The sequence below is a fragment of the Pituophis catenifer genome, unplaced genomic scaffold, assembly GCF_029215685.1.
Source record: "Pituophis catenifer annectens isolate HBS135680 unplaced genomic scaffold, rPitCat1.0.hap2 SCAF_1, whole genome shotgun sequence".
Taxonomy (NCBI): domain Eukaryota; kingdom Metazoa; phylum Chordata; class Lepidosauria; order Squamata; family Colubridae; genus Pituophis; species Pituophis catenifer.
In genome coordinates, this window is record NW_027256881.1 from 153570880 (window position 1) to 153598368 (window position 27489).

Here is a 27489-nt window from a genome sequence, read left to right on the forward strand (position 1 = left end):
ACTGAAGGAGAATCAAATTTACACCTTAATTAGCAAACGTTTGAAAATGTATTTTTGTTGAACTTATATCAAAGGATATGATGTACATGTTAGTAAGATATTTACTATTATTATCAAACAGAAAAATATCTTTGACATAGTTTTGTGTTTAAATTACAAGATCTCAGGTATTTATGACATAGAACAGAGTTTCTCAACCTTGGCAACTTCAACTCCAAAAATTTCTTAGCCACCATGTTGAAGTCCACACATCTTAAAATTGCCAAGATTGAATAAAAGAACTGAAGGTTTGTGTTTTTAGCAAAGACAATAATGCTAGCTTTATTTTGTTAAACTTTATTAAAAATATATTTTATTGAAAATACAGTTTACAAGGAAAACATTTTTCTCTCCAACCACCATATGTAGCAATCTTATCACAGATATCATAGCTATTCATTCATCTGCTTCAGAGTTGCCCCATAAAAGAAAACAAATTATAATTATATGTACGATTGCATTTTAAACAAAAAATTGGGGGATTTTGGTTCTTTCAGATGCTAGTAAACTGGTTCCCTCACCATCCCTTATTGTTGGCCATATTGCTGGTTGCTAGGTGTTCGTCAGCTGCATCTGAAGATCTATAGATTACCATTCCTCTTTGGAATAGAGGAAAATAGAAACATCTGATCTACACAACATTAAATATTCTGCCACTATTCTAAAACAATCTATTGTTAAATAACAGTTTAAATTTAAAACCAGCTGATGTTCCTTTCCAGAGAGCTACTGAGCTGGTAAATCACTTTTGAGGATTTTTCTTCTTCTTTTTTTGCTAAAACCAAGAGTCTTTCATTTCCCAGTTCTAGAGACTAGCTGAATGGCCTTGATCCATTCTGTACGTTCTGCAGAAGTAGCTGCTTGAAGGACATAGTGCACCTCACTTGCGGTAATAATCTCAAAGAGGTTTCCCTCCACTTCATTTTTCTTGCCTGATTTGGAGAGGACAGAGGGGGGAAAAGTGAGCAAAGGATCAGGGAGAGGGCTTGTTTCAGTACTTCTGCCTCAGAAAAAATAATTCATTTCCATTCTTACTGGATAACAAGCATAAATGAAACTCTTTGCGCTTCCATTTAATCCATATACAAAATTTCTACCTTTATAAGCCTCTCCTTCTGCTTATCTATGTAGAACCAACTGATCCAATTTTTTTTTTAACGATCTAAAGTTAAGCTGCAAATTAAGTCCTGCCACCTCCCAGAATCGGATACCACCCCAAATATTGTTGTATTCCTACTGTCCTTCCTGACAGTAGGAATACAACAATATATAAAATATAGTATTTAAGTATATAGCATGCAAATCAGCAGTGAACCCCCCCCCATTTCTATCCGGTTCGCTGAACCAGTAGCGCTTGCAGCGGGATGCTCTGCCCACCCACCAGGATGTCATTATGTCCCATTTTTTTAACCATCTGTGCATGCGCAAAAGAGACACGTGCGCATGTGTGTGTTCCTGCGCGCTCCCGCGCATTCCCGTTCCCAAACCAGTAGCGAAGGTAAGTGGATTTCACTGCTGATGCAAATGCGTAAATTACTATTAAGATATTTATATTTATTCATAGTTAATGTATAAATGAACTAATGCATCAGACTTGCCTTGGAAGCAGCATTTTCCCAGATATTGGGGATGAAAAGACAATGTTATTAGGTATGCTATAATTTTGAGAATGCTAATCCGAAAATTCAGCAAGAGAGGCTCTGTACAAAATCTCATGGGGACCCCCCCACACACACACTTTTGGCAAATCTCTCCAAAATTACCATCTGATGTGTCTTCAATCGCTGTCACTACACAGCCCCTCAAGTGAATGGCTCCAAGTGGATCTTCTCCCTGAAAGAAATTTCATTTAATACTCATCCAGACTCAAACTCTAGGAAAGACAGTTCTGCTTTTAGTGATAGAATGCAGAAGTGGCATGTAGACCAGCTCTTAGTAATTTCTCTCTGGATAAGGAGAAAACTTGAGATTGGCCATAAATCCTCTATACAGTTGCTCCTCATGAGGAGATTGCAAGACAGCAGTTTTACAGTGGATTTAGAGCTCTGGGACATGAGGGTATAGCCATCTTGCTTAAACCATGGTTGATACCTTCAAAAGGAAACTGGATTACATAATCTCTTTTCTAATTACTTTTGAAGATGCTTGTTAACTACTTTTCAGCTACTAGGAATCTTTGGATCAATAGGTTTTACAGCACCAGGTGAGTTTCCTTCAATCCTTAGTGAGATAAGTTTTAAATAAAACTTTAAGCACTTAATTTGTTTTCTTTTGGAGTAACTAGCAAAAGTGTAATTAGAACTTTGATTTTGGAAGGTTACAAATAAACTAAGAGTCCATGGGATTTGAAATAAGATTTTGGAATTAATCATAAAAATCCTTCCCACAGGAAAATACTTTTGTTTCAAATTCTCTTTAAAATTTTTTTTAAAAGGTAAGATGAGACTTTGAAGGTTGAACACTAGAGAAAACCAGGAGGAACTAACAATTAAAGGAGAAGTACACTTAAATTTAACTTAGTGCAAACTAAAGAAAAATATTTTAACATTAGATGTATTGAAGGATATTTTTAAACTCTAGAGTCTAGACCTAGAAGTTAATTTTAAGAGTGTCTGCCTCTATAGACTATATTTTAAAGAAGTTACCAAAGAGGAACAAGTCTTATCTGATAAGACTGAGACTCATTTGAAAGTGGATTTAAAAATGGCAGGTTAGAAGAATGACATGGAAAAAGATATCACACATACAAAAGAAACCAGTTGATGTCTTAATAATTGAATAATTAATAATTAAAAGGGATGTACAAATAAACCAGGAGATAATTTTCCTCTATTGGATTTACAAAAGAGGTTTGTATTTTGGGAGAATGGATAAAGAAAAAAATGAAAAGAAATCAAGTTCTAAGATATTATTTGGAGTAGAGATTAAAGATATGTATGTATGTATGTATGTATAGTTTTGCTGACATCTCCAGCAAAGACAGAGTCTTTATAGAAATTCTTAAGGGAACATATGAAGAATAAACCGTAGAGAATAGGACTTTGCACACAAGCCCTAAGATTTACTTCCTTATATATTGCATATCCCTTCCCCGACCTCATCAAGATATCAGAAGGGATCTTTTTAAGAAGGAAGGAAGGAAGGAAGGACTCACATGTCTTAGTCAGATCTGTGGTTTAGAAGAAACAGCATCATATTAATTTAAAGATCTTCTTCATGAACTGTCTGACCTGGGGAACTCCCTTGTGAGGAACCATTTCGTAACAAATTGCTCTGGGTCACAGTTTCCCTATTATTACAACTAATTTTGTCACTTATTGGATTTCCAACAGCTAAATGAGAATCTATTTTCTTTCAGTAAATTATTTGGCTGACCTTTGATGTAATAACAAGAAGAAAGAAGGCTGAAGAGGAGTAAATAAGACAAGAGTTGTTCAAGCTCCCTTTCAGACTAATTTGCTCAACACAAGGAAGTCAGGGAGAAATAGAAATGGCACTCAAAGATATAAGAGGCACAGTCCCATTATCCATGCAGTTTTGTTTTCACGTGTGCACAAATAATACTTTTGGTTGTCCAAGTGTTTGAAAGTTAACAAAACATGTTCATGTACAGAGACAATGGAGCAGTCTTTTCCACACAGGTGACATCCAGATGTGTTGGACTCCAAAAACTAGAACCCTCAACTACCATTGATTCTGGGTGTTGAAGTTCAGTACTACTAGAGACAAATGTGCAAAACTATACAAATCCACAAGGGTTGTCTACTCAGGAAAGTGGCATCATTAAGTGATGCAAAAAGTTACTGCATCATTTAATGCTGATAAAATGAACTTTGTTATGAAGAAGGATAGGTGCTAGTAGTAATTTATGGGTGCTAATAGTAAATTAGTAGTAAACATACTATTCCTATAGTGTTCAGTAGGTGATTTCATCACCACATAGCATTGGTGTGTTATAAATGCAATTTTGTATTTATAACAAAATATAAAATATACTATTCAACAAAACTGAGTGATATGCACACTTACTGCCGCAGGATCGTAGTAATGCATGTAAGCAGGGTCCTCTCTCAAAACAAATTTCCGCACTTTCCAGTTTTTCCTTCTGTGACCCTAAACAAATATTAAGAAAGCCTAATTTTTAATTTTCTGCTCTGCAGGCATAAATGTCAAACTAAACTAAAATAAAATAATAACTTTATTGTCATTGTATGTGTATACCCATACAATGAAATTCACTTAATACCCAAAGACCAGGTCCAACACACATAACAATCCCGAAACACCCCCCCACCCACCCACCACAAATTCCCCACCCCTAAACCACCCAAACATCCACACAACAGACCATGTAATGCTGTCCAACAGCTCACTGAGGGTGGCCCTTTAACCAAGCCTTGTTCTCACAATGGAACAAGTCACTTTAAATTATCCTCATTCTGATAAAATCAATAGAAAAGATTCCAATGATTTTATTGGTGTTTACTCTGATGATCAAATTGGTTATTTTGTTTATATTTGAGGGACCTTCAATTAAATCACTAGGGTTATTACATTTGATATAAACCAGGCTCAATAACTTCTATCTTTAGGATTACAAGTGATTGCTGAATTCCCTTTCTGCAGATCTTAGAGCCCTCTTGCTTTGGATTACCACCATTTGGTTGAATCTGATGATTCCATAATCCCATAATTTTGAGTGTGTGTGAGGCAAACAGAACCAGCTGTAGTGCAAGCTATGAAATGGATTTACTAACTTAAAACAATATATTTTATCTGCTCTTCCTTCAAATAGAGAGTGGGAGGGTGTTGGGGGGAAGGGGCAGAAACATTTTTGTCTTTCTCTCAGGTATGTCTGATTCTACCCAGTTCATTTTGCCTTGTTGCCTCAACTATAGATCCTGCCCACCAAAAGATTTTTCATGTTTAGTTTAAACTCGGCCACCTGTATGTATTTATCATATAATTACATGCAATATGAATATCACATAAATTATATCATGTGCATACAACCTTTCAGTACATGAGTTTTCTTCCTAATTTATAGTCAAGCTTGCTTTTTATTAATAAATACATGAATAAAAATATCAGTTTTGCCTCTTTTTTCCCTTTTTGTGTATCTTTTTTTCTCTTTTCTTAAGCTTAGTAAAAAAAACTTGTTGAAAAAGTAAAGAAAATGTGTCAAAAAGCAAAATGGACAGCATGAAAGGCAATGCAAGTAGACATTTACATCTGGTGATTTGCGATTTTTAATGAAATAGATATAACATGTTTCACATTTAATTTGTTAAAACAATTTTCCTCTCGGTAAGATTTACCAGTCTATTAAATATGGGTAGCAAAAAATAAGAGTAAAACTTTATGTCTTTGAAACTCGTTTAAAAACTGATCATCAGTTCTGCCATAGGTCTTGATCATTTCCACAAAACGTTGTGACTTTTTAATTTTCTGCCAGAACAGCATGAATCAAGCCGGAAACTCAATGAGTCACATGCTTTTAAGTCTTCGAGTGTTCTTTTATGTGAAGTCCTATTGTAATTCTATTAAAACCAGTTCTGTCTGTCTGGAACCATTGGGACATCAGATAATTGTTACATTTAATTTGAACTACCAAGGAAAATGACTCTTTTGGTTGCCTGTTATATTTTAGCTCTCTTTCCAAAACTGTTGCAAAAACAGATGACATCTTTCTTTCTTTTTTTTTACATTTACTCATATACTAGTAACAATAAGCTCAGAGAATTGGCATGGATGTACAGTAAATCTAGACTTCTCAATTCCAGGCCTGCTTCAAAAGCAGGTAAGCTCTTTTTTCCCTTTTCAAAAAAGTCCTCCACCTCTTATTCTGTTCTGTGGGTTGAAACAAGTTAGGGGCTGGTGAGTGGGGTTCTAGTTCAGAAAATTTGCAGCATGGCTGTATCGTATCCCCACTAGCAACTGATCACTGCTTAGCCATGCTACAGTGCATGATGCTGCTGAGGCAGAATATAGCCAGGAAAATTCAGAGAATATTCAGTACTTTGGTGATAGTTTTACACCAGTTGATTTCATACATATGTATGACCTAAGTTTATATTTTATGTGACAAAAAAACAAGATATACACCAACCTGTTTCAGCAGACAACCCTGTTTGACCACCAGGCCTCTGAATTCTTCCTTGAAGACTGTGTCATCATCACTGGAGTTGCCCTCACAGAAGAAACCACTGTCTGCCTATTTTAAGACATTGAAGAAGCCAAGTTGATAAATGTCTCCTAGGATCGGACTGTTAAATAATGCTAGTGTTAGTTGAACATTTTTTAAAAATGTCCTATTTGTTGTAGAGAATGGAGAAGCCATTGGCTTATCTACCCATTATTCCAATAGGGACATTTTTTGTGCATCTACTTTGTCTTTAGAACCGAGGACAAACAGACAAAAACTTATTTTTGTAGTTTGCCAAAGCTGCTTTTCCTTCTTGACAAATATATTACTAACTTTATCTTTTATGCTATAAACAGATTTTAGCAGACTTTGCCTTGTCCTATGCAACTTAAATGTAACCCCACAATGAAATCAATCAATCAGTCGAGCAGCTGAGGCTCATAATACAAGAAGGTTCAGTTAGAAGACCCTGTAAAGTTTGTTGCCTGTGTCTTAATTCACAGAATTATACAGTTGGATGGAAAAGTGAAGGTGCATGATAAAAAGAAGCTATTCAGCTTGGTGACGATAAGGACTGACATCAGTATGTTCAATCAATCAGTTTAATTAATCAAATATGGTCTCTTGAAACACTATTAACCTATCTTGCCAGATTAGGATGGCTATGGTGAAGTAGAAAATGCAGCAGCAAAAATAAAAGAATTTAATCCATCTCTTAAAAGTCCTGTAAGTAAAAGATTATCTTTTTCCAAGTAGTATGTGGCCACTCTATCTTAGCAAACTTATATGTTGTGTAGAGATTTTCCAGTCAGGGTCCTAAATATTTTTTTTTACTTTACATTTGCACAAACATGTAGAATGAAAATCAAAGCTAGGTAATGTGTCACCTTCTAATTTTTTGAATCAACTTTCATCAATTTAGCTACTATGGTTTATGGCATTATGGAGATTATGGTCACCATGTATGGTGTGGTATCAGATTGATGACTATTTTCTAGCTAGTAGAAGACAAGTTGTGTGAGTCCAGTTTTAGGCCAAACTAGAGGTGCACATGCTAAAGAGATTTATTGGTCTGAGTATAAAACAGAGATAATAGAGGTCAACTTTTATCATTATTTGAAATTTAAGAAGTAAAACATCTGTGCTGCTTTCATCTTTCTTTCCTACCCAGAATAATCTTTCATGTCATAAAATATAAATGGAAAAAGTTTTTAAGCTGCGAGATATGGAGTGGTAGATTGGTCAAGGCATGGTTCAAATGATAGATCATGCTCCAAGTGCTGATAAAAACAGATCTCCCCTTGGTGGTTATCATCAGAATGATCAGCAGATGTTTTGCAAGCAGATCCATGGTTAATTTATCACTGAAGCTCACTTGTGGGACAAGTTAAGCAATTCTGATAGAGAAGAAATGACAATATCTGAACTCTGGTTGGATTGACTTCATTTCCAGAAAGCATATACAGTATATTGGACTCATATCTATGGTTAACCATCACATGATAAAAAAGAATAGCAAAGTCTATAGATTTGTAATCAACAATTACACATTCCTATGAAATGACAGCTACTACAAAGGAATTCTATACTGTAGTGACCCAGCTCAGAGCCTCCATAAAGAGGCTGATTCTCCATATATGCTGTGATTTTCAGCATAAAATACTGAATCATATTTCTATTCAGAAGAAGCTATCAAAGTATTTTCTAATTAATAAATGCCAGAAACCATTATAACTGACTGACATATTAACAGGACAGGTAATGCATATCCATTCAAAATTAAGTAAATCCCCACTCTTTGATATAGAATTTCATTTTAAGACACAATTTAATTATTAAATCATCCTGCAATTACTATACTTTTGTAATGCAAGCTGCTGTTATTGTCATCAAATATATAAATTAGCTTGGGTGTTTTAACACAAGCTCAGCCTCAAAGTAAAAAAAAGTATTCTAATAGATACTTAAAGTACCTGAAGTATACTGATCTGCATTCACTGATATACAAAAATAAAGACAATTAGTTCAAGGGAGTAGCTTTGGACTACAAATTTCGTGCGGCTTTTTAGGAGTGAGGTGGGTAAAAGTTATCAATTTTTATTAATTTACTGAAACCCTATGCCCGAATCACTTTGGGAGTAAAGTTAGTGCAGAATTTATATGTGTTGCACATGGAAGCATAAAAAGTAGACTTTTCAATTCATAGAGTGTGTATGATATTCAGACTGGTAGCTGGAGAAGCATCTGGTCTAGTCTAATGCAATGTTTTCTTTTTTAACAAAAGGAATTGTAGATATAGAAATAGCAATAGCACTTAGACTTATATACCGTTTCACAATGCTTTACAGTCCCACTCTAAATTGTTTCCAGAGTCAGCATATTGCCCCAACAATCTGGGTCCTCATTTTACCTACTTTGGAAGGATGGAAGGCTGAATCAACCTTGAGCCTGGTGGGATTTGAACTGGCAAATTGCAAGCAGTCAGTAGGCAGCAGAAGTAGCCTGCAGTACCGCACTCTAACCACTGCGCCACCAAGACTCATTCCCCCAACCTCACCACCACCCAAACATCACCCAACAGCTTTTATTTTTTGTTTTAAAAAGAGTGAGATAGGGAGAGTGAGCAATGCATTAGATGACACCAGATGTTTTTCTTATTGCTTGTTTGATAGGTATACTTCAGAAATTTTCTGTGATTTACATAAAGAAGACGACACTTACAAAATAATAATAGGCATCCTCCATATCCAAGAAGGGGGTTTCTGATAGGCCTTCAAGTGCATTCTTCGATGTATCACCAGCAGCCTGAAAGTAGCCTTCATTCAATAGGGCAGATGCCAGCACTATACCCTCTTGGCGATTTCGTAATGCATTGTTTGACAGTAACCAATCAATCACAGAATCACCTGATGACAAGGAGAAGAACAAAGGATGGTCACCAAAGATACATAAAAAGCAATACATATGGTAAGGATTAAGAAAATTGAAAAGCAAATCCCCTGATGATGATTATCTCTGAATCTGAATAGATTACAAAGTTCTAGTTTAATGAAAAGAAGGACTAGGAGTGATAGCAGTATTCCAATATCTCAGGGGCTGCCACAAAAATGATGGGGTCAACCCATTCTCCAAAGTACCTGAAGGCAAGATAAGAAACAATGGATGGAAACTAATCAAGGAGAGAAGCAACCTAAACTTAAGGAGAAATTCCCTGACAGTTAGAACAATTAATCATTGGAATAACTTGCCTCCAGAAGCTGTGGGTGCTCTAACACTGGAGGTTTTTAAGAAGAGACTAAACAACCATTTGTCTGAAATGGTACAGTTTCCTGCTTGGGCAGGGGATTGGACTAGAAGACTCCAAAGTCTCTTTTAACTCTTTATTGTTATTCTGCTATAAAAAATACTGAAGCTAATGTTTTTTCTGATGTCTTCAGAGAAAGTTTTTGTAAGGATTAGCAATTGGAAGGAGGAGGGACTCACTCCCTGCAATTCCTTGCAGTACTTCCCAAACCATTATAAAGGGTACTCCAAATTTCTTCAATCAACTGAAATCATTTCTCTATTCCATTCACAAAGTTTTGGTAGACTCATCAATTTCTGGGAAGCATGTAGTCTTAATGATTTTTGTAACTCATGTTTTGCGACAAGAAGTTGGATGGTATGAAATGAATGTTAGATATGCCTGGGATTAAAAACGTAATAGTTAATGGCTACCAAGCTTTTGGAAAAGTGGACTGTAACATATATTCTTTGTTTTGAGAAATATTGGAATGCAATTTGGTTATAGGGATAGGATAGGACATCCTTGCCACGAGAATTGAATCTGTCAGATTATTTTATTTATTTGTGCAATTTATTTGCTGCCCTTTATTCCTTATTTTATGACATCCCTATAATTCTATTTTCTTGGAATACATTATAGCTCTGTTTTTTAAGTATATGTTTTGATTTACCTACTTTGTTGTTATTTAAGCAATTCTTAACAACTTCCTACCTGTAAAACAGTGATTGAAAATTTTCTTGTCTTTTTCCAGCTTCATTTCCCGTATCCCCTTGTTAGGGTCCTTCATAGAGAGATACAAAGCACTGTGCAGAAAACAAAAGGGGTGTAATATAACCACTCTGAGATTTGTTTAAAACAGCAAGTAAATAAATGTTTTAAAACAAAGCAGCAACATTGTTGATTTAAAAAAAATTGGCTTTCTGCTAAATAAAATCACGAAGTTTTTAAGAGTCCCAGGAAGGCATCTAAAGAACTTGGTTATTTATTGTGCTAATGGGCTACTGATTTGCCCCAGGTTTCTCAGTCCTGTGGACAGCTTAAATTCTTATGCCTGAAAGAACATATAGGAATAGATCAACACTTCCAAACAATGGTTTTGTTTAGATCTGTGCTCCCCAGCTTGCACAACATCCACCATTTTATTTATTTATTTATTTATTTATTTATTTATTTATTTATTTATTTATTTATTTATTTATTTATTTGATTTCTATACCGCCCTACTCCCGAAGGACTCAGGGCGGTGCACAGCCAAACAATAAAACACATACATACAAAATTTAAAAGTAGAATAAAATCAAATTAAATAATTTTGGCCCCGACAAATTTAAAACCCCAAACTTTTAAAACCAATTTAAAATTGAATGTATAAAATACTAAAAGATATTTGAAAATTAAAATAAAAGTTGTTAAATTGTTGAGATTGACAAGCACTCATGACTACACCCATAATCTGCTTTGGAACATGGTTTAAGTGTAATAAATTAATATTCTTTCAGTTATTAATATTGGGTATTATCTCAAGCAAACCTCCTTGTGCCAAGTTTTCCAAATATCTCTTTAAACCTGGGAGAAAAACGTGAAATAACTCAACTTTCAACTTAGGAAGCAACAGAAAGCTGGAGATGCTGATCTGTGATGAGAGAGACATAATAAGAAAAAAAGGTAGCTACTTCACCTGATTGAAGTTGGCGCAGAACTGCTGCCAAAAGAAGTGTTTAAGCTCCCTGAGAACAAGAATACGGGGGAAAAAACACCCCTTTTTTTCTGAGACCAGAAAATATATAAGGTATGCTTTAATTCCAGCTTGTTGATAAAGAAAAATTAGGAATTTGGATGGCAAGTTTCAACAGAGAACAATTCAAGCAGCTGCTTCTGTAGCAGCCTCATAAAAATAAAGCTTTTGAAATAGAAGTATTTTCCCACACCCCACTTATATAAGCAGTGTTTAGCTTTGGAACGCACCCCAGATTGATGGTTTCAGGAAGCCTGATAGATTTCTTCGTTGATTTCCTGGAAAACCTTTGTCCTCCCAAAATGCATTTGATTGCCTTCTTGATGTCTTTCACCCAAGCATCTCTCTCCCCAAGATGAGAAGCTTGGAAGATGTGATCCTGTTGTTTGGCTGTTGTGAGTTTAAAGACAAACTGGAATAAAAACACATTTTATTGTTAGTCCATATAAATAGGGTTTTTTTGGTAGGCAGCTTATGTTAGCAAGCAGTGTAGAATAGATAGTTTATTCCCCAGCTAAAACATCTAAATAGGCAATAATATGAAAACAACTGGGGGGGGGGGAAATCCTATTTATTGTTAATATAAGAACTCTTTTATTGAGAGATGAGTGCCTAGTTTTGATAGCTCAGAGTTAGAAAGAGAAGTGGTGATAGAAAAAAGGAAGAGTGCTCAGTTCTGGATCTTTTGGCATCCTTCAGTGGCAAATGGGCTACTGAAATGAACCAATTCCACAGCACTGTAGATAAGCCCAAACTCTGCTGAAATAGGGAAAACACATTTCCCCTCAGTTGTAATAAATACGTTGTCTTTTATCCATTTGCCATAGCATATACCACCACAGTCTGAGACGTGGATACTACCATACTTCAAAGCTGCAACTTTCCTCAGATGATCCTTAGATTTTACTAAGAATCAACAAGAGCCTTAAGCGTTATTCAGTTTATTTACTTCTATGTAAAAGGTAAAGGTAAAGGTTCCCCTTGCACATATGTGCTAGTTGTTCCCAACTCTAGGGAGCAGTGCTCATCTTCATTTCAAAGCCGAAGAGACAGCGCTGTCCGAAGACGTCTCCGTGGTCATGTGACCGGCATGACTAAATAGCAAAGGTGCATGGAACCCTGTTACTTTCCCATCAAAGGTGGTCCCTATTTTTCTACTTGCGTTTTTTATGTGCTTTCGAACTGCTAGGTTAGCAGATAACTAACAGGAGCTCACCCCAGTACACGGCATTAGGGATTCGAACCACTGAACTGCCGACCTTTTGATCGACAAGCTCAGCATCTTAGCCACTGAGCCACCGCATCACTTTTACTTCTATATAGAGTGCACCAAAATACTTTCCCCTTTCTATTTTATCATATAACTTTTAAATAAATATCTCCCTATTATTTGGACAGGAGGTTTCAGTGAGTTCTGATTGTCTGAAGAGAGATTTGGTTCATTGTGTATCAATTCACCCAAAAGAATCTATCTTGAAATGCCAACGGGGACAGGGGTAGACAATAAATAATCTATCCACAGTTTAAAGATTTCAAGGACTTTAAAATTGAGAAGAAATGTGGGTGGAAGCAGCACAGTGCAGTGTTTAAATCCCATTCCCACTGGCCTGCCACACAAGGAGAATAGGGAAAGGGAAGACTGCTTTTTCTGAAAATATTGCACAACCCAGCCTAAAGTGTTCAGCTGAAAAAGAGAGGAAATACTGTTGTACTAAGCATTCTATGCCAGAGCAAGACTGTCATTTGAAATGTGTAAGTAACAAAACCACAGTATTGTAAAAACTATCTTCACAGATGATTTGAGGTGGGGGAGGAAATGTGTACATCGGTTGCACATGAATCCATTTTTTACTAATGATTTTATTATTTTTTCTTAAAAGTACTAGAAAATATTGTGTTAACACAGTAGTTAGCAGTACAGTATATCAGAAGTATTGTGGTAATTACCGAGTCAAAGGAAATTGTCTCTAAGATCAGTAACTTTTCGATTAACTTTGCTGGTTTTTTATATTCTTCAGTTATAGGAACAAACGAAATAGCTGTGCTGGATCCAACCAAAAGACCATTTTGTTCAAATCTCACTGTTGCCAATCCAGTTTCTATTTGTGATTAGTTATTTGGCTCTTTTGGCAGTAAATAAAAATTATTATTTGTGATTACTGGTGATGGTGTTACCTGTGTTGTCAAGGTTTTATTCCTATCAACACTTCCTGCTGGGGACCACAAATACAATGTGATGGGGTCATGTATGCTGGATGCCAAAGGCCAAGAGTAGGGCACGGAATGTGGAGCCTTCCATCACTTCTCTTACAGCCACCTGAATCTCAGATTACATCCTAAAGGCAAAAGTTTGGGCCTTTGGGGTTGGATGGGGTGGCTCCCCTGTGAGGTACCGTAATTAGGAACAAAATAAATGATAATAAGATTTCACAAGGCTTAAGAGATTGATTCTGCCTTTTAAACCATCCCAACTTCCAAATGCACCATACCTTGGAATGATGCCTTCAGAATAATTTCATCCCATCCTACTTGGTGATGTCATGGTATTATTTGGCCCAGGAAGGCTACATATTTACATACACAAATACACAGGCAATGTACATACAGTCTTTAAATACACACCCATCCATTTCCCTTGCATGCAAAAGGTGTTGCCTACTCTTGGGATAGACCTTACTTCTACATGATTCAAAAAACATAAATACTCACTGTTCTTTTAGCAAAATCCTGGCAGGGACTGGTCAGTGTGCTGCCCTTGAGGGGAATCATTCCTTTAGGATTGTTATCAGTCTTCTTCTTAAAGAATTCAATTCCATCTTCTGACAGCACTACCCACATGGGCTTCCAGGTATTAAACATACTCCCCTGTATCAATCAATTAAGAGAGTATTTATTTATTTATTTATTTATTTATTTATTTATTTATTTATTTATTTGCCATATTTCTATGCCGCCCACTCTCCGAGGACTCTAGGCGGCTTACACCAAAAACAGTATACTAAATAGCATATTGCCCCCTAACAATCTGGGTCCTCTGTGTATTATCTACACAGCCATGGATGGCACAAAAGGAAGTTTTTGTTGCTTTTCAGAGAAAAGTTATCAGAATGAATATTCACATTCTAGGAATGAGTTGATATACACAGTTTACTTTGCAGCCATTTTCCCACTGAATGTCAGCAGGTGATTTCAGAATGCTGGGTAGCTACAAATGGGATTGGCTTGTGGTCACAAGGGGGAGACTTGAGAAAATGTCCTTTAATGGGCCCCATGCCCTCTCTTGGGCACTCCACCACTTTAGATTCTTCTTTCTATCACCTTTTTCTTTCTGCACTCCTTGAACACATTCCAATGTTTCCTCCCCCATAATCAGATATCAGTACTTCTGAATGCTTCTGGAGTTTCAGTATTTTGCATTGAAAATAAGTGTAAGACAACATGAGATGGGGTGAGAGTTCTTGACTGCAAGACCCATAGCTATGGCCATATGACACCACTAAACATGATCTATGAACCTGCCAATAGTTGGTTATGCTTTAACTTCCCCAACCTTGATTCTTTGAAATGTATTAAAGCTACAACTCTTAGAATTTCACAGCCAATACATCCAAGGGGCACAGACTTGAGCTTCATAATCTGTAGGTGGTAATGGGCAGTGTTTCTACTTTTTCAAAAATAATATTGTCTTCAAATATATCTTGGTCCTTGGATTTGGTTAAGATGACAATGTCAACTGTTTTAAACAAAGAGATTTTATTGGTCTTGTTTCTACTGGGATATGGGAATGTCGTGGCTCAGTGGCTAAGACGCTCAGCTTGTTGATTGAAAGGCCGGCAGTTCAGCAGTTCAAATCCCTAATGCTGCATAGCGGGGTGAGTTCCCATTACTTGTCCCAGCTTCTGCCAATCTAGCAGTTCGAAAGCATGTAAAAAATGCAAGTAGAAAAAAAGGGACCATCTTTGGTGGGAAGGTAACAGCATTCCTTGAGCCTTTGGCATTTAGTCATGCCGGCCACATGACCATGGAGACATCTTCGGACAGCACTGGCTCTTCAGCTTTTAAATGGAGATGAGCACCAGCCCCTAGAGTCGGGAACAACTAGCACATATGTGTGAGGGGACCATTTACCATCATTGGCCCCCACGGATAGGGCTCGCAACTTGGGTGTCCTCCTGGATTCACGGCTGTCGTTAGAAGAGCATGTGACGGCCGTGTCCGGGAGGATTTTTCATCAGGTTCGCCTGATCCGCCAGTTGCGTCCCTATCTAGATCGGGACTCCCTACACACAGTCACTCATGCCCTCGTTACTTCTCGTCTGGATTACTGCAACGCTCTCTACATGGGACTCCCCTTGAGGTGCACTCGGAGGCTCCAACTGGCGCAGAGTGCGGCCGCGCGGGTGGTGATGGGAGCGACATGGAGTTCCCATGTGACACCTCTCCTGCGCGAGCTGCACTGGCTCCCGGTGGTCTTCCGAGTGCGCTTCAAGGTTCTGGTTATCACCTTTAAAGCGCTCCATGGCTTAGGACCTGGTTATTTACAGGACCGCCTGCTACCACCAATAGCCTCCCACCGGCCAGTACGCTCCCATAGAGAGGGGCTCCTCCGGGTGCCGTCGGCCAAACAATGTCGGCTGTCGGCCCCTAGGGGGAGAGCCTTCTCTGTGGGGGCACCTACGATTTGGAACGAGCTCCCCCCGGAGATACGTAGGATCCCGGATCTGCGCACCTTCCGCCGCGCGCTTAAGACTTTTCTATTTTATCAAGCTGGCCTGGCCTAAATCTTCCCCCCTTTTTAAATGTGGAAATTTTAAATTTTTAAATTTTAAATTCGTCTTTTTATAGGGGTATGGGTAAGGCATTTTAAATTGGGGAGCCATTTTAGATTTAATTCTGTTTTAAACGTATTTTAATTGTTTATATTGTATGTTTTTTAACTTTGGCTGTGCACCGCCCCGAGTCCTTCGGGAGAGGGGGCGGTATAAAAATCTAATAAATAAATAAATAAAATAAATAAATTTACCTTTACCTTTACTCCTGCGATATTGCTTCTGGTTTTTATGCTTACCATAGGAAAAAAATTGAAATTTAAAATCTAGTTTGAAGGTTTATAATTGTGTAGTTACAGAGCTGGCTTGTACTAATTACAGGTAATGTAAAAAGTTGAAATTGTAAATTAGTTTTTTACTGTTTTAGAAAGAATGGGAACTCAACACTTTTCTCTTTTCTCCTTTTTTTTAAAAAAAATCCTGCATCTCTCTCTTTTTTTTCTTGATCCTTGTTTTCATTATATTTTATGTTAAAACAAACTTCAATAAAACACATGATTTTAAAAAAGATAAAGTTTGGCCCTGAGTAACTACCGGTACACGGACACAACCATGTTGCTGCCTGTGTTTCGGAAAATCAGCTGCAGCCGGCAGAAGCCCTGCCCCCACACTTCCCTCAGGCACTGAGACATGCACTCATAAATTTACTCACAGGCATGCCAGCTGATGTTGCAGCCGCCTGTGCTAATTGAGCCACACCCTGGTGTTTTGACGGGTCTGACAGCCAGAGGCAACTTCACCCCACCCAGTCTTGAGCTTAGAAAAACAAATGCTAAGAAAGAGTGAGAAAAAGATGTGTGTAACAAGAAAAATAAAAGCAAATGGCCTACAGATGAAGAAGTAGAGATGACATTTGCTCTGTGGATTGGCAGCTATCAAAAGCAGGCAAGAGGATTTTCACTCAAGTGCCACAACCACAAGGTATGATGAAAGCCATATACTGGTGGAAATCCTGTCTGGAGCTTGGAGTTTGCCTGAAGCTCAGCAATAACTGGGAGAGGAACGGCTACACTGAAAAGCACTTCACCCCACCTAGTGCAAGAACATTTGGAAAAAGCAAAGATTTTAAATTACTTTAAGAACCTGGAGGTGTATTTTGAATATTAACAGGCTGACGGGACTACGATGGCTTGGCAGTTAAAGACACTGAGCTTATTAGTTGGAAAGCTGACAGTCCAGGCTCGAGCGCTGAGCACTGTGCAATGGGGTGAGTTCCTGTTACTTGCCTCAGCTTCTACCCACCTAGCAGTTCGAAAGCATGCAAATATGAATAGGTAAATAAGTACCACTTCAGTGGAAAGGTAACAGCATTCTGTGCACCTCAACATATAGTCATGCTGGCTACGTGACCACAGAAGCATCTTCCATGGCTCTCTCAACTAAGAAACAGAAAAGAGCAACACTTCCTAGAGTCAGACACATCTGGGCAGGGGAAACTATTACCTTTGAATTAACAGACTTGATTATAAAGGACTGAGCATATTATACTCCATCCAATACTAAGCAGGCTTGATCCTGCATAGCTTCTGAGTACAGACATGGTTAACCAGTTGCTGCCATTTGCTATTCCTCAAATTTAGTCACTACAATAGCTGTTAGCCATCCAGGATAAACCTAAGCTGACTCCACATTTTTGTAACACTACATTAATAGAGTCTTGGAAGTCTGATGATATTTCCTGTTGCCACTTTTAACTGCTCCATTAAGATAGGCCTTTCCTCTGACTATTAAACATTTGGGGGCTCCCCCTTCTCTCATCTGATTGTTTCCCAGACAGTATCTCTTTCTCTCACTCCTCAAAGTCATTCACACATTCCATTAGAGGAACTTTTTTATTCTTTAAAAGTATTACAATAGCTTTTTCTTCCTTTAGTGTTTTCTTTGGCTTTCACATGTGGTAATGACATTTCTAATGTTTATTGTTTCAGCTAGGGTTCCCAAAGGCAAAAGTTCTGATTCTCCCAGACAGCCAAGGGATCAGGTTGAGAGCTCACTCCCACCCCTCTTTACTTCAGAGGCATTTTAAAAACCAAACAGAAGATTCAGGGAAGATTAGGGGGGAGAAGGAATAGGGGGACAAGAAACATTGGGAGGGAGAGAGAGAGATTAGCTTAAAATTATCTTTCTGGTGTTCAACATGAAGCAATTAATATGGTTGCCTAAGCCTTCACAGAAAAAAGGCATGGAAAAGGAAATTTAATGTACTACTATTAATAAAATAATTAAGGTGCATAGTTGATTATAAAATCAGCCAGTCTGGAGAGGGCAAAGGATTGCAATTGGTGTCTTAAGCTTTTGCAAAAATTTAAGGTACCTGTTATGTTATTTAAAAAGCATACTTCTCTCATTGCAAAATACAAAAAAGAAAAATAGAAATCAGAAAATCTCACTCCCACCTATTCTGGAAAGCTTTTGGAGCTGCAAAAGGGAAATTTCTGGAACAGTGTTGACCCAACTGAATATGTTACATGGTAGCAAGAGCAGTGCCCTTCTAGAAAATTCTGCCATTGCCATTTCATCAAACGTACTAATGGTAAAGAAGAATAGCGCTTACTGATCAGAATAACTGATTTCTTTTGAAAATGTCTGTGTATATGTTTAGTAACTAAGGAATAATATTTCAAAATGTGATAAAGGCTTAATTTTTGCCCAAATTCACTGTAATCGGGATCTGAATCTGTTTTTAAGTATTAAAGTCTTGAACTATGTGAATTATTTTAAAAAGCCCTGTGAATATATCTAACATCTTTAGCTCTTCCTTAACTGAATCATCAACAGATGCACAGAAGCAAAATTTATAGGAAAATGATTTAATTTCTCCCTAAGTCTAAAAGTTGATAACAGGCACTTGAAAACAGGTTATGAGCTGTAGCAGCAGCAGCAGCAAATCAAATCAAATAACTTTATTATGGCCTTTGACCAGCCTTTACAATAAAAGGTTACAGTAAAAAGAAAATAGTTTAATACAGCAATTAGATATTAGGGAAGGGGAAAAAATAATAAGACAGTAAAGCAGCATGTCTAATTAAAAATTTTGCACAGGTTTGTAACTTGGCAAAAACATTTAACCACTTAATATATGTGTGTAGGGCTAGCGTCCCTTAAAAAATAATAAACATAAAATTTATCTGCATGGCCCTCCTATTTGGAAATTGATTGGGGCAATCAGGGCATGTCTTGGTGCACCATAGAAAGGGCACTATATGAGGACATGGGTGAGAGTTTCTACCTTCCTGGAGGGGGCAAATCTCTGTGAATCAGGGGTCCCATGAAATCTTCCGTGGGGTAGAGCTGATGGGAGGGCATCAAATCAGGCTCTAGAAAAGGCCCACTAACCACTATTTGCTTAGTGTTAAATTAGATAATTACCCCCCAATAGAGGGCTTGCAACTGTCTAATAATTAGTGATAGAATTCAGGGCATTGGTCAGTGGTGAAATCCAAATTTTTTTACTACCGGTTCTGTGGGTGTGGCTTGGTGAGCGTGGCAGGGGAAGGATACTGCAAAATCCCCATTCCCTCCCCACTCCTGGGGGAAGGATATTGCAAAATCTCCATTCCTACCCCAGTCTGGGGCCAGCCAGAGTTGGTATTTGCCGGTTTTCCAACTACTCCAAATTTCTGCTACCGATTCTCCAAACTGCTCAAAATTTCCGCAACTGGTTCTCCAGAACCTGTCAGAACCTATTGGATTTCACCCCTGGCATTGGTGATATCATTTTGGTCCTCAGTGTCCTTGATTGTCTCTTTTACTGCATCATCTGCAGATGAATGCTAGAGAACTACCATTTAAATTTCCCACAACCCTCCAGAGGGGGGGCCTTGTTGGTGACCTTATGGAAAATTAAAATGCAGTTGCCAATTAGTAATCCAACAAATATCAGCTGGAGCTCTACCAGGTGCTTGAGGTTTCTGTTCACTGGACTTAGCCTGAAGAGCACTTTTAAACGGCTACAAAATTGGCATTCTTTGTATACTTAGCTCACCTTTCTGTCCCTGTGCTGCCAAGGTTGGTTTCTTCCACTGGCATTTACAATGAATTACTACCTGAATTAAAACACCTTGGGAAAAATTGCATAGCTGACCATGCAGTTTCTTATTAAAAGTTGTTGCATAGTTTTCTTAACTTCTTCCCTTCCTTGAACTAATCAGAAAGAAGGTTAAGTGCTCTAAACTGGAAATGATTATTAGAAGATTTGTTGTCCAGAAAATGGTTTGTATAAATTTCCACAGGGACCTCAAGATCCCTTACAAATGTAAACATTTATAGAACATAGCTGTTATAACCCTTGTTTTAGAAGCGAGTTAAGCTAATTAGGTAGAGTCCACTGGAGTTGGGCAGCCAATAAATTTAAAATAGTAATAAATGCATAATTACAGCAGGCTGGCACTAGGAGTTCTGAAATACAGTGGTACCTTGGTATTCATTATTAATTGGTTCTGGGAGGAAAGATGAATACAAAAAATGATGAGTACCAAACAATTTTTTCCTATAAGAAATACTGTAGTGAGTCACAAAGCAGCTGACACAGACGTGTTATAAATTTTGTGTTGAGTACCAAACAAACAATGAGTACCAGGACAAAATTTTCAAGTCAAAATACATTCAAATTTGATGAGTTTCAAAGCAGTTGAGTACCAAGGCTCCACTGTAATAGAGGCTTGCCACCTTGGTGAGCCCAGAAACAGTGAGGAAATTGTTTTATTTTTGTGAAGAAGGGGATAGAAAATATATGCAGGGAGCAGGAAAAGCACTTGAGCATTTTGTGAAGGGGACAGAATAGAGTGACTGGCTGACAATACTGTGTCAACTTAACCAGAAAGAATGAATGCTGCATAGTTGGTGGTTCCCAATTCATAGCATCCTGATTGCAAAAGACATCTAAAAATTGTCAAAAATGCCTGATCCAAAATATGTTACTATTTAGTTATACAATTTATATGGCTTCTTTTACAAGATCAAGAAGGATCTGTGTCTCCCAAAATACAACAAAGTTCAAATGAAATCTCTAACCACATTATGTATAAGGTTTTTCTTAGTGAATAGCTTGAACCCATGCAACTGTACTGCAATTTACTTGACAGGCTGAAAAAAAAATTCAGATAGCTGGAATCCTACAGATTTCACTAACTCATCTGAAACTGAAATCAATTCTTCTCTGAAACACAGATCAAAGCCAAGGGAGAAATTCTTGCCACAGGAATGGTGTTATTTTTATGGGTGCTGGGAAGGGAACATTAAATAAAATGAAGAAATAGCATCCATGCCACTTCCCTAAACCTTTACTTCTCCTTTTCTCTTTTCTGTTACAAAGATATAATTTCCCCAGTTTAAGCCACCTCTCACAAAATCTTACTACATATACTACATAGCCTGCATGCACAATTAAATAGAGACTTCCCCATATGCAGTCCTAAATGCACTGATCTAAATCCCATTAAATTCTGGTTTCAGCATCCATATGCCTGGAATTGCACTATTGCTCCTTTTCCGGCTGAATTACCATGGAAATGTCCTATACTCTATATAGCTGCCCTTGAAGGCTCAGCTGAGCCAAATGCAGTAGTTTGAATGAGGGATTGGCAGAACTGTGCCAATTTCAATGATTTTTTTTTTTTCCCATGAGCAGTTCAATTCATTTTTAGGTTCTTCCCTGCTTCTAAATGAGACTTACAAATGTGATTCTTGCAGACCATTTTTTTTTAAAGTTGAGCCTTTGTGTGAGTTTTTGTTTCAATTACTGTTGACGTGGTTTCTATGACTTTGTTTTATGAAGCACTGTTTTTAATTTGCTTACAGTTTTATAAGGGTATCTGTCTATATCTTCCACACTATGTTAGTATGGGAAAACAACCCCTCAAATGATGTATGTTTAACAATCATCTGAGGATTTTCTCCCATACTGACACAGCATTAAGGAGGTGAAGGTATGGAAAGGAGGATAGGAGGAGAAAAATATGTTCCATTTATCACATAGTGCTTTTTTTCCTAAGCCTTTACATTTCTAGGAAATGGAGAAAAGGAGCGCAAAACAAACCAGCAAAGAACAATATTAGACTAGTGCTTCGGATTCTATTCTTGTCATTGCTCTTATAATTCCATTAACTGAAATATCTTATCTGTACACTGGAGCCCTACTTTAGTTCCGTCCATATTCCACTGAATTTACTTTTGTGGTCTTAGCATTTCCTGACTGCTTCCGGAGCTTTGCTAATCATCCCACAGGGCTAGGTTCCTGCAAGTCCCAGTGATCCACAAACCACAATTTACTATTTTAGCTGGGTGTGCTATGTAGATCAAGTGGGTAGTTTATGGAACAATATCTTGTACAAGTTTAGCCATTCGTGTTAATTGAATACCATAATTAAAATGTAGATCGATGAACTGGATGAACGCAGCCCTGATTTTCCGGTTTAAATTGTCCAAATTCCCATTAGTTGAAGGCAAGTTGACTTTAAGTTTCATGAATGAAGCAACAGATAAAAATAATTCTCTACCCACTCCCAGGTCATTTTAAATGTATAAACTCTGCCAGGTTTTGAAGTTGTCTTCTCTTCTAAGCCCACGTACACTCTCTGTGCAGCAATGTTGTCCAGGATTGCTACATTCTCTGCTGGTCAGCAGCTGCCATTTAGTTATTAGTGTGTGGTTAATCAAATGATGGTCCATTCAGTCAATGAACTTTCCCCACCCTGTGTTTTCCCCACTCACTTTTAGAAGCCCAGTTCTCCATTCAGCCCTTACATACGGCATGTTGCTGGGCCTCTTTTCAGTTTCTACTTGTATTGGAAGTAGTTTGCCTCCATACTTTCCCATCCCTGCCCATGGTATTGCAAAAGTTCCCCTTTCCTTGTTTCCCCTAAATCTTTAACCTCCAACACAAATTTACTAGAAATAACTTTTAGTGGACTCAGCTTTACTCCAGTTCTTCCATGTTACGGAGTTTTAATTTAAAGCTGATCCAGTTCTAAAGAGGAATTATTGAGTCTTTCATCTGGACCTCTATAACTCTGGTTTGATTCTGCAACCCAACATGACAGGCACAGACTTCAGAGGATAACTGCAGAAAAAACAATTACTACCAACCTGCCTTCCATTGAGGACCTGTATACTGCACGAGTGAAAAAGAGGGCTGTGAAAATATTTACAGATTCGCATCCTGGACATAAATTGTTTCAAGTCCTACCCTCAAAACGACGCTATAGAGTACTGCACACCAGAACAACTAGACACAAGAACAGTTTTTTCCTGAATGCCATCACTCTGCTTACCAAATAATTCCCTCAACACTGTCAAACTATTTACTAAGTCTGCATTACTATTAATCTTCTCATCGTTCCTATCGCCCATCTCCTCCCACTTACAACTGTATGACTGTAACTGTTGCTGTAGCCTTACAATTTATATTGATGGTTTCCTAGTATTATTCGATTGCTTATTTGTACCCTATGACTATCATTAAGTGTTGTACCTTATGATTCTTGACAAATGTATCTTTTCTTTTTATGTACACTGAGAGCATATGCACCAAAGACAAATTCTTTGTGTGTCCAATCACACTTGGCCAATAAAGAATTCTAATTCTAATTCTAACTTTTAGTGGACTCAACTTTACTCCAGTTCTTCCATGTTACAGAGTTTTTGTGGATCTACAGGGGAAAATAAAAATGAAAGATAAACTTGTTCTCCTTTACTTTAATTAGTATCACATTACAGCAGTGAGAGAACCATGAAGGGAGGAAAAAAAGAAAAAAGAAAGGAACATCTATGTAATGTAGTTGCACTACTAGGTACAAAAAAAAAATCAGAAGCTGCCATTACACAAGGGATAATTTTACTGATCAGCCAAGCCTTTTCTTGTGATAACAGATAAATGTTCTGACAACAGAACCCATTTTATAAACAGAGCACATACCAAGCATAGGACTAGTGAAAAGAGGCAACTGTTACCAAAATCACAGTAGAGGAAAAGAGAAAATTTAAGCCTTTTGCCCATTAACCACATTTTCTGTAGAAATTCTACCATGCAAATAACGTTAGAAGTGGGGAAACACTTTCTTAGTGCTGATTAGAGATGAAGTGTGTTATTTCAAAGGCTGACTTTCAAAGTGGCAGCAATTGAGAAGGAAGCAATCTTACTTACAGTGAAATCTAGTTTCATGATGTAGGTGGAACTGAATAACAAGGAGGAGTGGGTGGAACCTCAAACAGGTTGCTAATCACATGATAAGTTTCATGCCTAATCAGGATTTCAGTTTCTGTCTTTGAAGCCCTAATTAAGAAGAATTCAGTGGCAGTATATATATATATATATATATATATGTATGTATATATATATATATATATATATATATATATATATATATATATGTATGTATATATATATATATATATATATATATATATATATGTATATATATATATATATATGTATGTATGTATGTATGTATGTATATATATATATATATATATATATATATATATTGCTAACCATGCTTTATTGAGTGTGCCATACAGAGCTAGATTTTTGCACTACACTAAGCCGTACTCTGGATCACAAGCCAAAATTGTGAACTTCATACAACACGACAAGCCAAAACCAAACATACCACTTTCAATAGTATGCTTTGTCAGAATGCATAGTTTTATCCAGATTTTATGGAAATCTGATCACTCACAGCTTTAAGTTGTCTTAATTTAATTTAATTCTTCCTACAAAATCTTTTGGAACAATTGTTTATTAAAAATTTGAATGCCTTGCTTTAAAAAAGAGTTTTCCACTGTGGCTTATACTGCATTAAATCCCACTATTGCTTAAATAGATAAAAAAAATAAATTATTGATTAAAATACATGACATCAATTAAAATCCCACCACAGACTGGATGATTAGAAAGATTTGTTGCAACTACTAATTTAAGAGGGCATAGTTTTGGTCATTAACCTAGAGAATTGGTCATTAAGACTAATTCTTATTAGGAAAGGGAAATTACATTGTCTTTCTGATGGATCAATTACCAAGAACAGAACAGAACAGAACAGAAGAGAACAGGACAGAACAGAACAGAATAGAACAATAGAGTTGGAAGGGATCTTGGAGGTCTTTTAGTCCAACCCCCTGCTCTGGCAGGAAATCCTATACCATTTCAGACACATGGTTGTCCAATCTCTTCTTAAAAACTTCCAGTGTTGGAGCTTTCACAAGTTCTGGAGACAAATTGTTCCACTGATTAAATATTCTAACTGTCGGGAAATTTCTGCTTAGTTCTAGGTTGCTTCTCTCCTTGATTAGCTTCCACCCATTGCTTCTTGTCCTGCCCTCAGGTGCTTTGGAGAATAGCTTGACTCCCTCTTCTTTGTGGGAGCCCCTGAGATATTGGAACACTGCTATCATGTCACCCTTAGTCCTTCTTTTCATCAAACTAGACATACTCAAATGCTCCTTTAGCATTCTGTAATTCAGCCTCCCTTCAGGATCAGGTGAGGATGGGAACAATAACACACCCTTAATCTTGGAGAGAGAGAAAGCCATGCTTGCAGAAGTCTTTTCAGTGAGTGACAGTGTTGAGTTGGCAGCCAAATATTCAGTCAATCAGCCAGACAAATGGATGGTAATATTCAATCTTGGAAGATTTAATATTTCTGGTTGTACATTTCTTGGGTTTGGTCACAATCCCAGTATTCTCAAAGAAAATAAGTACCAATTTACTTTTTTGTCATTCCCCAGTCTTAGCATTGGTAGAAAATGGAAATCATATGCCAACAGGCCTGAAAGGGACCAATCTCTAGAATATTGCAGAGATAAAGCAAGGGCAAATCATTTTTGAAAAATCTTGCCAAGAAAACTGCAGGGATTCACCCAGGCAGTCTCCAAGATTCATACACAATTGAAGAAAAAGAAAAAAATATATTATACTTATATGAATATTATAATAAATGTTATGTATATTATAAATACAGACACATACACAGCTGTAATTCCATAAGAATCTAATTCCATATAATCCTCACATACCTTCTTCACTAGATAGCCTTCCTTTATCCGTCTGGGTTCTCGTTCAGGTCCTTGTTCCATCTTTGCACTGTTCTTCTTTAGTCGAGTTCAGTAGAGCTTTGTAAGTTGCATTTATATAGTTATCACTTTCACAAGTTCCTCTGATTGTTAATCACATGAAAGCATGCTCACTTCCTCTTCCGGAAGAAGGACGTGTAGAAGCAAATGTAAAGATTAAATGAAGAACATTTTTCTCTTTTAAGTACACAACATGAACCCAGAGACATATTTTCATTAAATGGGAGGACAACTCAGCAATTACCAACCTGAGATATTTATTTAACTTTTGTCAGTCATCAAAAACAGTTATCTTGATAAAGAAAGCAAAATAAATGTGGCACTTTGCTTTTGTTGAATTAGATCCAGGTGAAGATTATTTGATCCATTATTTAGGGCTCTTATTAATGGGAATGATTTTTATTTCATCTTCTCAGCATAATTTTCCATGTTTTCTTTTCTGGAAAAATTGATGCTGCCTTTCTGGAAAAGCTTATTACAGTTGCCTCTGTCTTAAATTTTCAGAATGTTGAAAAACTTACTTACTTTCTTTTTTTTTTATTGAAAAAGTTTTCAATTACAAATTTTTCCCCCTTTCCCCCCCCCTCTTCCCTAACTCCCCCTCACCACCCCACCACCCCTGTGACGTCTTCAAAAAAAAACCCTGATACATAACAGATTTTATAATATTTTGCTATCCCCTTACTCCCTCCTCCAAATACTGACCCTTACTTCTAATGATATTATTAATATTATTACTTCCCCCTCTTACCATGCACTTCAAAATAACATTCTATTATAACACTATATAATAACTTCTGATTTAACACAGTAATATTATTATAACTCCCAATTTAGCAATAATCTGCCCTTTTTTTTTCCTCCTCCCCCATACTTATATCTATATATTAATATAACATTTCAAAACAACCTTCCACTTTAGAACTATATAATAAATCCTACTTTAACATTTAATCTTTGGTGTATATTAATATGACATTTCAAAGCAGCCTTCCCCATATTCTAGTTTTACATTTGTTCTGCTCTATCCATTTCCTCCACTCCCCTAAATATATCTCTTAAGCATCCCTTTTCTTAATCTATACAATCAATACACTAGCCTGTCTCCACCCACTTTCCTACAAAATTACCATTCACAACAATTCTTAATATCTTTGTTCTTCTGCCCATCCTACTAGAGAATATTCTCTTATATAGACAAAATCAATGACTTTAAATTTATAATCCCTATAATATCTTCTTTGATGTCTTTCCACTGGATTGCTGACTCCATCATCCGTATTAGGGTAACATAACATCCCAGTTGCAACAGAATATTCAAAATCCTCAGTTATCATCTGCCCCCATCAAAATGAATATCTTCGTATATATATAAAAAAAGAAA

At 37.0% G+C, this 27489-nt stretch overlaps 1 protein-coding gene across 1 annotated transcript; it reads right to left on the bottom strand.

Moving 5' to 3' along the window:
* Nucleotides 1–394: 394 nt before the first annotated feature.
* Nucleotides 395–26290, bottom strand: PLEK (pleckstrin). Its single transcript, XM_070956505.1, has 9 exons — nt 26049–26290; nt 13915–14070; nt 11436–11617; nt 10182–10273; nt 8906–9090; nt 6149–6253; nt 4069–4152; nt 1803–1872; nt 395–971 (listed from the first exon to the last, which is right to left on the bottom strand). Exons 1-9 carry the CDS (start codon nt 26106–26108, stop codon nt 832–834), a joined length of 1074 nt encoding a protein of 357 aa, XP_070812606.1. The 5' UTR covers nt 26109–26290; the 3' UTR covers nt 395–831.
* Between the last annotated feature and the right edge of the window lie 1199 nt (nt 26291–27489).

Coding starts and splice junctions, on each gene's coding strand:
- PLEK (XM_070956505.1), bottom strand. CDS start 26,108: ATGGAACAAGGACCTGAACGAGAACCCAGACGGATAAAGGAAGGCTAT. Junction 9,091..10,181: donor TTTCAATCACTGTTTTACAG/GTAGGAAGTTGT, acceptor CCTTGTCATCAG/GTGATTCTGTGATTGATTGG. Junction 6,254..8,905: donor AGGATGCCTATTATTATTTT/GTAAGTGTCGTC, acceptor GTCTTAAAATAG/GCAGACAGTGGTTTCTTCTG.